This window comes from Onychomys torridus, chromosome 21 (genome assembly GCF_903995425.1).
Source record: "Onychomys torridus chromosome 21, mOncTor1.1, whole genome shotgun sequence".
NCBI lineage: Eukaryota > Metazoa > Chordata > Mammalia > Rodentia > Cricetidae > Onychomys > Onychomys torridus.
The window spans coordinates 28,799,849-28,815,559 of NC_050463.1; the positions used below are offsets into that span (position 1 = coordinate 28,799,849).

At 42.1% G+C, this 15,711-nt stretch overlaps 1 protein-coding gene across 6 annotated transcripts in view; it reads right to left on the bottom strand.

The window, feature by feature from the left end:
• Positions 1 to 15,711, bottom strand: part of Ttc27 (tetratricopeptide repeat domain 27) — a 166,145-nt gene that overhangs the window by 137,636 nt on the left and 12,798 nt on the right. For all 6 annotated transcript variants that reach the window (XM_036171384.1, XM_036171383.1, XM_036171387.1 and 3 more), the window contains exons 5-7: positions 12,780 to 12,882; positions 3,363 to 3,527; positions 100 to 233 (exon numbers count right to left, since the gene is read on the bottom strand). In XM_036171384.1, coding sequence (XP_036027277.1) covers positions 100 to 233; positions 3,363 to 3,527; positions 12,780 to 12,882 — 402 coding nt within the window. The remainder of the gene's footprint in view (positions 1 to 99; positions 234 to 3,362; positions 3,528 to 12,779; positions 12,883 to 15,711) is intronic.

Sequence of the window (15,711 nt, forward strand, 5' to 3'; positions counted from 1 at the left end):
CAAGGGTCCTCATGCAGTCTCTTCTCATCCACTCAGTTTCTGGGATAAAGTCACCTACTGATGCTAGGCTATTCAACAGCGTAACTCTGACCAACCTACCTTGGTTAAGTATTCCTGGGGGGTGGGTGCTGGGCTGAACTCACGACTGGAAGGGACGTCCTCTTCTCTCCTTACATCTAGAATCAGCTGTGCCACGTAATTTTCCTGGAATCGTGTCCTTTTCCCCAAAGCTCCTGATAATTAAAATAAAATCCTACTGTAGATCTGCCAAGTCAGATTTATAGTACAATCGTGATGACTAATATTTTCAGAGTGCTAATGGTTTTCTCCATTCATGTATGAGAAACTTGAGACCCAGTGATAATAGAAATTACTTCCTGAAGCCAAGGAATTAAGGTACCAAGGCTCAAACCCAGGATTTCTGACACTAGATTCTCAATCTCAACCCCTATTTTTGCTTATTTTTCAGTCTCTTCTGAAAAAAGTGACTTATTTAGTACTGTGGTTAGAACTCCCATACACACACACACATACATACTACATACATAAATGTATACATAAATGATATGCATGGAAACACAGAGGGTGAACACTTGTCATCACTTGCTCAGGATCACAGGATCCTCCACATTAAGTGGAAGTCAGTACCTTGGCTTCTAAGACCCAGGCAAGCACTCCATCTGGCTTCATGTGATACCAGCATTTTTTCTTTATGTCTCTGAAATAATATGCTGCAGAAGAGCTACTTTCAGACCACTCTGAAGAGAAGCAAAGTTTCAACATCCACTCTCTGGAAAATGTGGGATTACAAAAACTAGCCTAAAGAAATCCACTTCCTGTACTGAGGTGACTCTACTTTGGAGTTACTGTCACCCCCATAAACATGTCATGCTCTAGATGGCCACCAAAGGGGCTTAACAGCTCACTTTTTTATCCACAGCTGGGTGGGGGAAAATCAATCTGGGTCTCATTTTTATATTTGGGAGAACACTTCTGTTTCTAAGTTCTTCACCTCAACTTTGGGAAAAAATGAAAAACTGTAATAGGAGCTGGAGAGATGGCTCAGTGGTTAAGAGCACTGGCTGCTCTTCCAGAGGTTCTGAGTTCAATTCCCAGCAACCACATGGTGGCTCACAACCATCCGTAATGAGATCTGGTGCCCTCTTCTGGAGGGTAGGCGCACATGCAGACAGAACACTGTATACATAGTAAATAAATCTTTAAATATACCAACAGTTAAAGCTGAATATACAAAGCACTGTGTCATCAATATTTAAATAATCCCCCAAAAGTCTCCTAGAACAAAAATATTTGAAAAGAAATCTCTGAAATGAACCTCACAAGTTTATTACATGTAACTATATTTTCAAATACAGACACAAGACTCCAAGTTATTCATGGCAGTGTTCCAAAAACTATAAACTGGATAGTAATAACTTTTCTCACACAAACACTGTAATAAAAGAAGGCTAAGATCCCATAGAGCCATATTTGATTCACAGTACAGCTAGAGGGTTTTATCAATTAACATAGACTCGATAAGAAGCATAGAACACGGACTGAGAACAGACCTATGAGATGATCCAGGCCTAGCATGGGACAACTGTGTCAGTCACTGAATGCACAGGCAGGTGTCATTAGTTCATTCATACTGAACATCAACTATACTGTAATAGATTGGGGATAGAGAGGCACATGGTACAAAGCACTCGGAAGAGACAACAGAGGATTCAGGAGAAATTCTGTAACTCATTCATTCTTTCAGCATCCACATACAGTGTACATCTGTACAGCTTCAGAGACTGACCTAACTAGGTAGAGGAGGAGGGATAAAGAAAATGACAAACACATGGACACAAGAGCTGGCATCAGACAATCTGGGCTCTAGGATGCAGAAGCCCTGGCACCTTGGATGCACAGCATGTTACGTACAGTTAGGAGGTAGGGTGGCTATATACAGATACACGAGGAAGTGGGGTTATTATACACAGCTGAACAAGGAAGCAGGGTTATTAAATACAGCTGAATAAGGAGCGGGGTTATATACAGATAAACAGGAGGCAAGGTTATTATATACAGCTGAACAGGAGACAAGGTCATTATATACAGCTGAACAAGGAGGCAGCCTTAGCTACTCTGGGTAGGCATAGGCTCTGTGGGGGAGACATCTGGGCAGAGAAAGCTACAGTGGACATTTTCTGCACACATGGTCAGCAGTCACACTAGGACCTGAGGAAGGCTTTGCCATTGCTCTGAGCCTCACCTGGGGAAGACTTTGCTACCCCCATGGGGCTGAGGCATTAGTCCCTAACATGGCTGTGCCCTTGTCAAATAATATACATTCACTCATTCACTCGGAACTTCACTTGTTCCCTACAATATTGAGTACTACTGTATTTCAGATTGTAGTCTCATTATCTCTATTTTTTATTTGTTTATTTAATTTTATTTTCGTTTTTCAAGACAGGGTTCCTCTGTGTAGCTCTCTCTGGCTGTCTTGGAACTTGCTCTGTAGACCAGGTTGGCGTCAAACTCAGAGGTCCACCTGCCTCCGCCTTCCAGTGCTGAGATTAAAGGTGTGCGCCACCACGCAGAACTCAGACAGTACTCTCAACCACTAAAGACACACCTAAGAAATGCAATATGGAGTGTGACAAAGCAGGATGGAGACAACAGGAGGCATTTACAGGAATGGGCAATGCATGGGGCGGGCTAAACTGGAGAGTCACACCAGAACCAAATGGTCTAAGGTCCATTTATGTACTGCTGGCTGCTATTGCTACCAAATATTACACTAGCTTAGAACGAGGAATGGACTCTATGAAAAAAAAAAAAAAAAGCCAGGCGGTGGTGACGCACACCTTTAATCCCAGCACTCGGGAGGCAGGGGCAGGCGGATCTCTGTGAGTTCGAGGCCAGCCTGGTCTACAGAGCAAGATCCAGGAAAGGCGCAAAGCTACACAGAGAAACCCTGTCTCGAAAAACAAAAACAAAAAAAAATCAGTAGGCTCTAAAATTTAAATACTAAACCAAGTATAGTAGAGCACCCCAAATTCCAACACTAAGGAAACTATGTAAAACAAGAGTATCAAGAGTTCAAGGCCTACTGGGCTACAAAAGAAAACCTAGAAATGGAAGGTTACAAATGCAGCCCAACAAGTTTGCTTTCCATCCTGTGATCAGTCTAGTTCTACATTTAAAAAATAATAATAATAACCAAAAGGAACGGAGATGGCTCAGCTAATAAAGGATATGCCTCACAACCAAAAAAGTCAAATGCCAAAATATAATGCAAACTGTCAACATACATACCAGCTTTATTGTCAAATTAAATCAATTACCCGTGAAAAGTAAAGACTTACCTGTCAGATCAACCTGTAGCCTGCTGATGTCTTTAGCAGCATTGAACCGGTCTTTTGCTTCTTTATATTCATAGTAATATAAAAACACATGTGCACATTCCAGATGGAACTGAATAGCTAAAGGTCGGCCTGGATCGCCTTCAAACAAATCCTCTAGTTTCATCACTGTGAAACAAAAGATGACGCATTACAAATGAAGACGAGTGAACGTCGAGTCCCAAGTATGGAAGTACACACTGCATGTTTAGGTCTGGGAGAGCTTCAAACACACAGAAGCACACAAACACAACAGCAGTCAACAGCTAGCACTCTCCGAGCACTTATGTGCTCCAGACAGGCAGCTCAGACTACACACATGCATTCTGCACCCACACACTCAGTCCTGGGGGTGCTGTTCATAGCGCCGATCCCGCCTATAAAAACATGGCCAGAAACAGGGGAACAAGATGTTGATACAAGGTGCCAAGCCAACCTGAAAAATAAACACCATGGAAAATCTGAAGAAAGGGAAATTAGCTGAGTTCATTTCATACAAAATATAGACTTTCTCCCCTATGAATGGAAACATACATATATGTAAAAATGAGTATCAAATAGGCTCCTACACATATATCACATACACACACACACACACACACTCACACACACACACATGCAGACATGCAAACTATTAATTAGTGTAATGTAATTTTTTAAATTTTAAAATAAATAAAGCAAGGGAGAACAATAACCTAGTAGCAAAGCATCTGAGATAAAATGACTATCAAAATTAATTACATATACTAAAGAGCAGGGTTCAAGATTTCTTATACAGCAGGGTGTTCATCCAACTGGCACCCCAAAACAGTATTCTCTACTACACATCCTTGACATGCTGTTCTCTAAACTGTTTTCAGCAATGGCTTCGTCAGATTTTGACAAAGCAGTCTGTCAGAATGAATGTCGAATGGAAGCATGGGAAGTGTGTTTCAAGCATCCGAACGCTGGTGACAGTTCCCCAACATTCAAGCTAAGAGAGAAGTGCACCTCACTGAGGACAAGAACTACTGAAAGGAAAAGTCTGTAACCCCTGCAGCCCGCACACTGCTGTCACACACCCGCAGGAGGGCTCAGAGACAACTGAAACATCTGGCAAGACCAACCACACTGACCAAGTCTACCCTGGATAAAAACTGTGAGATCCTCACTGTGATTTCATCTATGGTAAGTAAATCAGAGTCACCTTATGATGAAGACAGCTCCCAAAGCTGCTCCATCCTTTCCTGCACAATCCTGGACCTCCACTGCCCACCAGACTTCCTCTGCTCTAGTCACAAAGACTTTCCTTTGGGCCTTCGGGCCAATCCTACTCTCTCAGGTCAGGGAGCCTTCATGGTTTACAAAGGTCCAGGTTTCTGCATCAGTGAGAAAGCCGGCTGTCTATCAAGGCTATCCTATCATCCACACACTGAAAAGACAGGATCTCACATAGTTCAGGCTGGCCTCAAACTCTTGTAGTTAAGAATGTAGTTAAGAATGATCCCGAACTCCTTCAGCTCCTAACCTTCCCTCCTCCACCTCCCAAATGCTGGTATTACAGGCATGTGGACCACGCCAAGTTTATGAGGTGCTGGGGATTATATAAATGCTGGGCAAGCACCCTACCAACGCACCTACATCTCCAACTCCACTACACAATCTTTACCTGAGTCTACTATAACTCCAAAATCAAGCTGTGCGCGGGAGGGATAGCTCAGCCGTTAAAGGCTAGGCTCACAACCAAAACTGTAAAAGTTCGGTTCCCAGCACCCACGGCTGTCCCTCCAGCTACCAAAAAACAAAAAACAAAAACCTAGCTGTAACACTGCCAAAAACCTCTGAAAAAAGTGGGTTTTGTAACTTATTGGAGGTGACCTGACTTCACTCGGCAGCAAAATCTGACACGAATGAGAAAATGGAACTGAACTTCCAGACATCAAAGCAAGGACAGAGGGCAGTGCAAATTTGGTGATTTGTTACTTCTGGAAACTAGGTGCTGCCTCCTTCCCTGAAAGTCGTCTACCTTCTAGGATCAAAATTTGGTAGAAAAAGAAGGGAAGCTGTCCAAAGGTTTCATGTCTGTCAACAGAGTATTAGCTGAATGAATTATTCACATATTACAATACTATAAACAAACAGGAATGGGATGCACACATCAGGTACAGTGGTGTGTATGGATAGTCACAACTATCAGGAGGCTGAGGCAGGAGGACCACGTGAACACAGGGGTTCAAGACCTGCCAGGGTGACACAAGAGAAACTGTGTCCAGAAGGGACAAAAGGCTCTAAGTGAAAACTTAATAAAAAGCACTAACTAACAGTAACAGTAAAAAGCAGTAAGCAGCAGTGTCCTGGAATCTACCATAGTTAGTGCTCAAAAATGTAGTGTGAACAAATCAAGCCTTTCAAGGTGATCCCGACAAGCAGAAACCTATTGTCTCAAACCCTAGCTCCTACCTCCCTGTTCAACCCCATCACCTAACACCCTCAATCCACTCTAGCTATTCTGAATACGGGACTGCCAACTCCACAGCTGTGCTCCAAGTCTGTGGGCCTTGGCACACACGCCGCACTCCCGATCTAAGTCTGATAGCCAACATCCCTGCTTGTTCCTCAAGATTTAATCTAAATAGTGACTACCTGACAAAACTTCTGACGTCAAAGTTCAAACTAATCACATCGTCTAGCTGTGTTTTCTCTACTCTCTACTGCCCTTGTTCTCCTACCAGTATCTCAGACCCTAACTCACCAAGTTCACTGATAATCCACAGCACCTAGCACACAATCATTCAAATAAGTCTTTTTAGGTCTGGAGATGTGGCTCAGAGGTTAAGACAGTATGCTGGCCTGCAGAGGATCTAAGTGAAGGGCATGGTGCTTTGAATATAAACCCAGTACTCAGTAGGCTGAAAAAAAGAATCACACAAAGTTGTGGGCCAGCCTGATCTATACAGTAAGCTTGAGGCCATCTAAACTACAATGCAAGAGTCCACCTTTAATTTTTTTTAAATCCACTTATTTTAAACCCAACTGCTAAATGACCCTCAGCTCTACCTCACAGAGTTACAAGGAGTATGCTAACATGGCTAAAAACTTGGAGCTGTACTTGGTGTGGTGTGCAGAGAGAAATGTGAGCTGTACTATTACTAGCTACTAAAATCTGGACCAGAATTTTCCTGGAGAAAAGCTGCGGGAAGAAAGAGAGGGTTGAAGCTGGGAAGGCTAGGCCATGGTTCTGTTGCTGAAGCAACTTCCCCGAGTCTTGACTTTGTCAAAGGAGCTAGCTAGACAAGACGATCTCTCCAGGGCCTTTCCAAACCAAAGGCTTCAGACAAGGATAAGTGGTGCAGGAATGGAGAGGGAGACAGACATGGAAGCCTGGGGAAGAACTAACAAGAGTCAAGAACCAGCTGGATATGCAGACAATGGAAGACACTGAGTCAACTGTGAAAAAAGATTTCAGCTCTGGAAGACTCAGGCTTAAATAAAAGAGGAGCATGCTGATCCAATAAACAGACATTTATTATTTTAATACTATGTTAAGTTCTCTGTGGAAATTCATATTCATGACCTTGTGGACAAAATGTCAATCAGTGAATATAAAACATGAGCTAAAACCAAAATCTCTTCCCATGAGATTTTTTTAATGCTGTGTTAAAATGGTATATTTAATAACACATTTCAAATTACTAAAAAATATTTTAATCGGGGAATACACCAGTCTTTGGCTGTGAGAACAACCTAACCCAGGGTCACACAGCTGCTGGGAGAAGACACTATAGAACCTGCTCACAAAGTATTTTCACCTGTTTCTTCTTAGGCAGTGACTTCATGAGTTCATCTTCAAATTGCAATATTCCACCTCATGCTCTATATGCAATGCATTTTCAGTATCTGATCCAAAACAACTGCTGTGGGCCTGGAAGTGGTCCCTACAAAACTGTGGTTGCATTTAGTACAACATCCCAAAGAATGCCCCACGCTGTGCTGAGGAACATAGTTTTCAAGACTCTAGCCTACTCCTTTCATAAGTGTGATAGGCCCAGCGAAGCGATGCTGTGGCTGCCATAGGCTGTGTTTCACTGCATTTCACTGATGTAACATTCCTGGACAAGAGTAAGACGATCTCAGCTGTTCCCAAAACCCTCTGCGTATGTCTCACAAGCTGAAAAAATTCCTGCCAACTTTTGATGAACCTTCAAGGGCAATATTTCAAATATAACATTCTCCTCAGGACACTGAATGGTATCTCAGTTATAACTAACTGGTCAACATTTGGGTCAGATCCAAGAATAAAATATTTTTAAATAAAATTACTTACAAAATATTACAGACCGATTTAAATATGGCTAAAATGTCTAATTATGTCAAACGACCAATTTGTGACTAGATAAAGTGAAAAATGTTGATTACCCAAGAAGATCATGTTGTGAAATATTATTTTAACTATGTAAAGATGTGTTACCTAGTTTATGCTACAGAATATTACTTTAACCGTGCAAAGATATGTTACTTTGGTTTATGCTGCATTTGTTTAATTATGAAAAGACATGTTGCATTTGTTTTACTTTGCCCGCCTACAGCACCTGACTGGTCTAATAAAGAGCTGAACAGCCAGCCAATAGCTAGGCAGGGGAGGGATAGGCAAGGCTAGCAGGCAGAGAGAATAAATAGGAGAAATCTAGGCTCAAGAGAGAAAAGAAGGAAAGAAGAGGAGGAGAGAATGAGGGACATGCCTGGGGCAAGACGCCAGACAGATGTCAGACAGACAGACACAGAGAAGCAGAGAAAGTAAGACATACAGAAGTAAGAAAGGTAATAAGCCCCAAGGCAAAATGCAGATAAAGAGAAACAAGTTACTTTAAGTTAAAAGAGCTAGCCAGAAATGAGCCTAAGTAGGCCAAGCATTCAAAACTAATAATAAGTCTCTGTGTCATGATTTGGGAGCTGGTTAGTGGCCCAAATGAAAAAGCCTGGGACAAGAGCAACATAAAAGTACTTGGTTGCAGGACAAAGCAGATGATGTGCTTGAATCCACTGCAGAAACACCACAGGCCACTGAGGATGAGTCACCTAGAGTCAGATTTCCAGTTATCTCAGTTAACCATTTCTGATTTAGAAGTGAATTTTAACTTCCAGTAAAAAACTAACTCCCTTGCCGGGCGGTGATGTCACACACTTTTAATCCCAGCACTTGGGAGGCAGAGGCAGGCGAATCTTTGTGAGTTCGAGGCCAGCCTGGGCTACAGAGCAAGATCCAGGAAATGCGCAAAGCTACACAGAGAAACCCTGTCTCGAAAAACAAAAAAAAACTCCCTCTAAAACATACCATATGGTTCTAACCTTTCAAAAAGATTGTGTTCCCCCCCTCAATAATGAAGGGTATTCCTTACAAAGATTAGTCACAAGATACGGTACAGATTTGGCAATAAATACAGTTGTATATAATAAAGGACAATATGGAAAGGGAGTAAATGTAACTTTATAGAAACTACACCAAATTAGGTTTGCTTTAAAAACAAAAACAACTCCTAGTAACAACACCTGGCCTTTCTCTCCAACCATCAATCTTCCACAAAACATACTGAAGTGTAAGAAATTAAATAATTGCCTTTGGAGTGCCAGTTTATAAAACTGAACTGGGTTCTCATAGAATTTTGTTCCAATGCTATCCTTGTCCTCCGGGAAAACCATCTATAACATTCAATGCAGCCCTGGCTTCATGAACTACAAGACTGTTCCCTTGCACTGCTCTTTAATAGAGAAACCTCACTTCCTTTCAAAAACATAATGGCATAAACCAGGAAAGCCCAAGTTGACATAGTTCTCACTTGCTAAAAACAGAAGATAACACACTGCCTGATAAATAGGTACCCTGTCCTCATTTTTTCCATCTGAAGAGAATGTCACACCTAAGCAGCACTACTGAGAAGATCCGAAGGCCACACATTAATATAGGGCCCGTTTTTCCCCTAACTTCTATGATTCAATTAACTCAGAAACCTTTAAGGAGACGAAGGACAGTCATTCCCAGAGATCAGCACCACGACAATCCCCCCTCCCCCGCCGCCGCCACCAAATTTGCTAGCTGTTAAATATATAGATGTCTGCTGCTGTCATTCCATGTTATCCAAAGGCATTACTTACTTTAGTCTAGGCACTACCCTAAGTAGAAACAAGTAAGCCAAGTTCTTTTAAAAAGAAAAGAAAATAACTGTTCAGTTTTGTTACTTAAAAAGGTTAGAGAGATGGCTGAGTGGTTAAGGGTACTGGCTGCTCTTCCTAAGGACCCAGATTTGATTCCCAGCACCTGCATGACAGCTTATAACCTTCTGTAACTCCAGTTCCAGATGACCCAATGCCCTCTTCTGACCTATGCGGACACCCCTCACACATGTGGTGTATGTATATACATGTAGACAAAACTCCCATGCATAGATTCATTTAAAAATGTACTATTGTACAGAAAAGCAAATTAACTGGTTTTGAGGCAAGATTTCACGATGTTGTCCAAGTTAGGACAGAACATTTTACGCTCAAGAGATTATCTTGCCTCAATCCACAATAGTACTCCAGGTCCATACCACTATATTAATCTGCTATCTCAACTCAGGTATAAGTTCCAGGGCAGAATGACTGTCAACATATATACAACACTTAAGTTCTTGTGGTTTAATATTTTGTTACTTGTTCCACATGTTGACATCACCTAAAATCCTCAAAAAACATAAAGACTTAGTACAAACACATAAATAAATCAATTTTTCTACTGACTGAATATATTTCCTTACTTTCTTTTTAAATCATGCATAGATGTCCATTTTATCTAAATTAGCACATGCTTATGTATTTCTGTCCTAGAATAAAACAAAAATTGGGAAATTAGTTTTAACCAATCACCTAGTTTGGCAAAATTACTATGCACACTGCAATCCTGCCCACTACATGCTAGCCTGTCGTGTGATACTTTGATTGCATTCTGATGCTCTGGAGACTGACGACAAAAAAAGCTGGTTTTCAATCAAAGAGCAGAGCTAGCTACAAGCTGACCAAAATTAACCATAGAGGTTTTGGAGGACTGGTGACAGAGAGACACAGGAAGTAATAGGGTAGGTCCTGGCCCTTATGGATGGATGAATGGGAGAGAGAGGAGATCACTGGTCACTTTGATGCCGTTCTGCTTATTCAGGTTCTTATCCCAATATCTGACTCCTGAGTTGTTATTGTTAAAAAATAATTAGATAAATGCATCACTAGTCTAGCTTATTAATATACAGATCCTTAAAGGTGACAGACTCCAAAAAATCCAGGAGATTCCTGCAGTTACAACAGATGCCTTCATTAATAATCAGTGTCTCCACCAAAGCTATAGCAACCACCACTTCCTTGACTACTACTAAACACATCCACACACACATTCACATCCACAGTACATTTAGGACATGAAAGAATATGGGCCTTGGAATCAGACACAGCTAAAAATCAGACCTCAGAAATCCACTACTAAACTCAGGTTCATTTGATTTTAAGTACTCTTTCACACCAAAAGGTTTGCTATTGCTTTTGTTTGGCAATTTGAGATTTTATTTTTCACTTTCATTACATACACAGAAACACACACACACACACGTGTGAGTATATGCACGTCAGTGCAGGTATCTGCAGAGACCAGAAGAGACTATCGGATCTCCTGTGAGTGGCCACTGTGTAGTAGAAACTGACCTCAGGTCCTCTGGAAGAGCAGCCAGGGCTCTTAAGCCCTGAGCCATCTCTCCGGCCCTGTTGGGAAATCTTTGCAAGAAAAGCCGCTCTGCAAGCAAAGGGAGCCTGGGAGCAAGTGTCAAGGTGCCGAAGCCCTCCTCTCCCCAAAGGCTTTCCTGGGGAACAGGACAGGAGCCAAGGGCAGCACACAGCGGCAAGCAGTGGCAACATCTCTGCTTTGCAGCTCTGGGAAATTTCAGTCGTGTTTTAGGAGAATTTCTGTTCAACATCATCAACTATTAAAACAGCAAAACAAATGTAAACCTGCCTCCTGCTGTCAACCTCAGCAAAATGTATGTTCTATCAAATGTTTTTAAAATTAAGCTTTTCTTCTGGTTCTCCATAGGAAATAAAACAATTATCTAAACTGGGTATAATTTAGCTCAATTTACTTCAGCTCCAGTTAAGCCTTTTAAAAATGATAATAATAAATGAAGTTTTATGTTTGTTTCCAATACAATTATTACACTAAAAAACAGAAGAAGATATTAAAAATATCTTTAAGAATTTGTGGTAAAAATAACAGTAACCTACCCGGACAAAGTGGCATATACCTTTAATTCCAGTCTGCAGGAGGCAGGGGTTGGCAAATCTCTGAGTTTGAGACCAGCCTGCTCTACACAGTGAGGTCCTTCCTCTAAACAAACAAATGAATAAATGAGAGTGACCGGCGTAGAGTGCCTCATCTTTCTAAGAGGTAACAGAAACCAACTGATCATCTTTTTTTTCTTTTTTAAGACAGTCTAACTACGTAGCATTGGCTGCCCTAAAACTCACCATGCTGATCAGGCTGCTCTTAAACTCACAGAGATCCCCCTGCCTCTGCCTATTAATCCTCTGAGCTGGGACTAACGGTATATTCACCATGCCTTGCATGCCCTTGTTTTGTTGTGGTTGTTGTTTTTTGTGGTTGTTGTTGTTTGGTTTGGTTTGGTTTTGTTTCAAGACAGGGTTTCTCTGTATAGCCCTGGCTGCCCTGGAACTCACTCTGTAGACCAGGTTGGCCTCACTTGAGGCCCTGGGCTTTGTCTCCAATACCACAGAGAAGAAAAAGAAACAACTCTAAACAAGCACAACTATCAGTCAAAGAATAGATTCAAATGAAACATCTCAGACAAGAAATTAGAATGGGATACATATAAATGTCAAAGAAAGATCATTAGGCATCTATAACGCAGACTGAAGCAGGAGGATTATGAGTTTGAGGCCAGTCTAGGATTACACAGTGGATTCTACGCCAGGTGGGTCTGAACAGCAAAACCTGTCTCAAGAACAACTAACCAGCAAAACAGCTGAGCAGGTGAAGGTGCTCACTGTGGGAGCCTGGCAACCTGAGCTTGAGTCCCAGCTTCCACAGAAGGTGGAATAAGAGTATCTAGTCCAAGTCAGGCATGATGGTGCACGCCTGTAATCCCAGCACTCAGGAGGCAGAGCCAGGCGGATCTCTGTTTGAGGCCAGCCTGGTCTACAGAGTGAGTTCCAGGATAGTCAAAGCTACACACAGAGAGACTCTGTCTCCAACCAACATAAAAAAAGGAGAGAGAGAATATCCTCTAAAGTTGCCCTCTACCTTTCACATGCATACGTGTTTGCACATGTGTACAATAATACAGGTATTTTTTTAAATCTGCTACATACCTTGATCAATACAGCTTTCAGCAAGAGCAAAGAGCTGAGGCGAGCGCTCCTCTAGCAACTGTTGGTGAATATTCACATATCTCAAAGTCCACCACGGTAAGCTCTAGAAAAAAGCACCAAAGAAGCTGAAATTAAGAGACACAAAGGGTGGTGGAGCATACCCTTAATTTCAGCACTCGGGAGGCAGAGGCAGGCAGATCTCTGAGTTCAAAGTCAGCCTGGTCTACAGAGCGAGTTCCAGGACAGCTAGGACTGTTACACAGACAACCCTGTCTCAAAAAATAAATAAATAAATGAATGAGTGAATAAATAAATAAATAAATAAATAAATAAATAAATAAGAGAGAGAGAGTTAGGAAAAAACATGTAAAGTGAGACTAATTCTTGGAATATTTTCACACTCATGAAACTTATTCCTAGATAAGCTTAATCATCCATGCTATACTCTCAACAGGATCAAAACCTGCTGCCATGTCTCCATTCATGCTTTCTGAAGACACTTCAGACTTACCATCTCCCCTAAAATGACTAAGACAAGCACCCTGCTCTGCCATGGCACTCCATTCCCTTCACAACCCAAGTACCAACAACTTAACTGAGGTACGGACTGAGCACACAGCAGCTTTTTCTTTAATTCACTCACACATCTTCTTGTTTATCAATACATCCTTATTAAGGAAGAGAACAAGGACCAGGGAGAAGGCTCAGCAGGTAAGAGCAATAGCTGCACAGACATGAGGACCTGAGAGTTCAAATCACCATCACCCAAACACCACACATGACTGTGACTCAGAACTGGGGAGCAAAGATGGGGGGATCTCAGGAACTCAGCAGTGGGCCTAGCAGAAACAGAACTTCAGAGTCAGTGAGATCCCTGTCTTGAGGGAATGAGGCATGTGACATTCTCCTCTGGGCACCATGAATCACACATGCACCCATACACACACACACACACACACACACACACACACACACACACACACACACACACACGATAGCTCAGATAGATAGATAGATAGATAGATAGATGACAGACAGACAGACAGCAGACAGATAAGAAAGAAGTAACACAACAAGAAGCTGTAATACACCAGTATATGCAGTACACATCTGCACCCTCAACACTGAGGGGTAGAGACAAATAGATCTCTGATCTACATAGTGAATTCCAGGACAGCCAGGGCTACATAGAGAGACCCTTTCTCAAAAGCAAAAACAAAACACAATGAAGAAAGACACCTAACACTGATCTCTGGCCTCTACACACAAGCACACACGCACGCACGCACCAGCTTCCTCTTTTACTCCTCAATTCTACCTTCCTCTAGAAAAGGCCATAACAAAGATTAATAATATATATATATATATTCTTCTGAATGTATCATGTCTATATTAGTATACCTGTGCAAGTCATAACACATCTTTTAAAGCGTTATCAAGTATGAGTAGATACTGAGACATCTAAGTTAAAGGTAGCCAGGCATATGACTCATACCCACAAGCTCAGCACTCAGGAAACAGAAGCATGAGAATCACAATCTCAAGTTAGCCTGCACTACCTTCTGACTTCACCTCAAAAAAAATTAACTGTTACCCTGAATGTGTAAGAAACTCATTTTTCTTTTTCAGTAGTAACAGCTGCTAATAGATCATGCTTAGCTATCAAAAGCATTTTACTTGAATTTACTATCTTACTTGATTAAGAAGTGCCTTTCTCACAGACCGGGTGTAGCAGGTCTGCTGAACTCTTGGGAGACTGAAACTGAAGGATCCAAGTTCAAGGCCTGCCTGGGCAACTTAGTCAGAGGGCTGGAGGAGCAGCTCATTGGTAGAGCCTAGCATGTTCCAGTCCCTTGGTTCGATCCTCAGCACCACAGATGGGGCACGGGTCCCCTTCCAATCAGGTACACACACTAGTGTAACTGAAGTCACAGATGAATTTCTGACTTCACAATGAAATCCCTTTAAATGACTAATGCTGCTTTTAGGCCCATGGAAGGGAAGCAGCATTATCCAAGGAAGGAATTTTCAAATCATTTTATTGTAGCTGAATTCCCGGAGGGGCTTGCTCACTTTCCTCTCTTCCGGTCACTGAGGCTAGTGAGGTCAGTCCACATTTCAGGACAGAGTCAGGCCTAGCAGCTTACTCCTTCCCTTTCCAGACAAGGGAATTCAGCTGCCTCCGGTGGAAAGGACTGAGCTGTTAAGAAAACATATGACCTAAGGCACTGGACTCTCTAAGGTCGGTTCTAAGATTTTAACTCTGAAGTGAGCATCTACACTAGGCAGAGCTTTCCCTTCAGCGCTACTGGGAAAACAAAGGCCTGTTTTATTTGCTGAGAAGAGCACAGCAGAGAAACTGAGTGTTGATAAAGGTGGAAACTGACAGCCTCACCTCCTGTGAAGGCACTCACCAGTCAGTACAGCCTAACTGAGGGGTCTCCCTAGTTCAGAACTTTCCCCATGGCAGGGTCGGTGACAGTCAGAAAGGAACTCATCTGTTTGAACTAGAGAGATCACCAGGCCTAAGTTCACATAGCTGAGGAGAGATGGCAAGAGAACTGTGGCCTGATATCAAGGCTGAGACTTACTCAGCATGTACATGTTATTAACTCCAGTCTATAGACCTAGCAGAGAAGGTGGGAAGAGGGGAGTGTGTGTCTTTCATACAGATCCACAAATATCACAATAAACACCAGGATACATTTCTTTAAGGAGACGATTCACTCGAAAATTAATTGAAAATGGGGCTGGTATTTAACCCATGGGCAGAGCTTGCCAAATGGGTACAAGGCCCTGGGACTGTTCCTCACGGTTGAAATAACAACTTCAAAGGCTGAAACAGCCTTACATAAGTATGTGATGCCTCTTTACCTTTTAGGAGAGAAGCAGTCTTAATAACATCACTGAGAGAATCACACAGAGGCTGAAG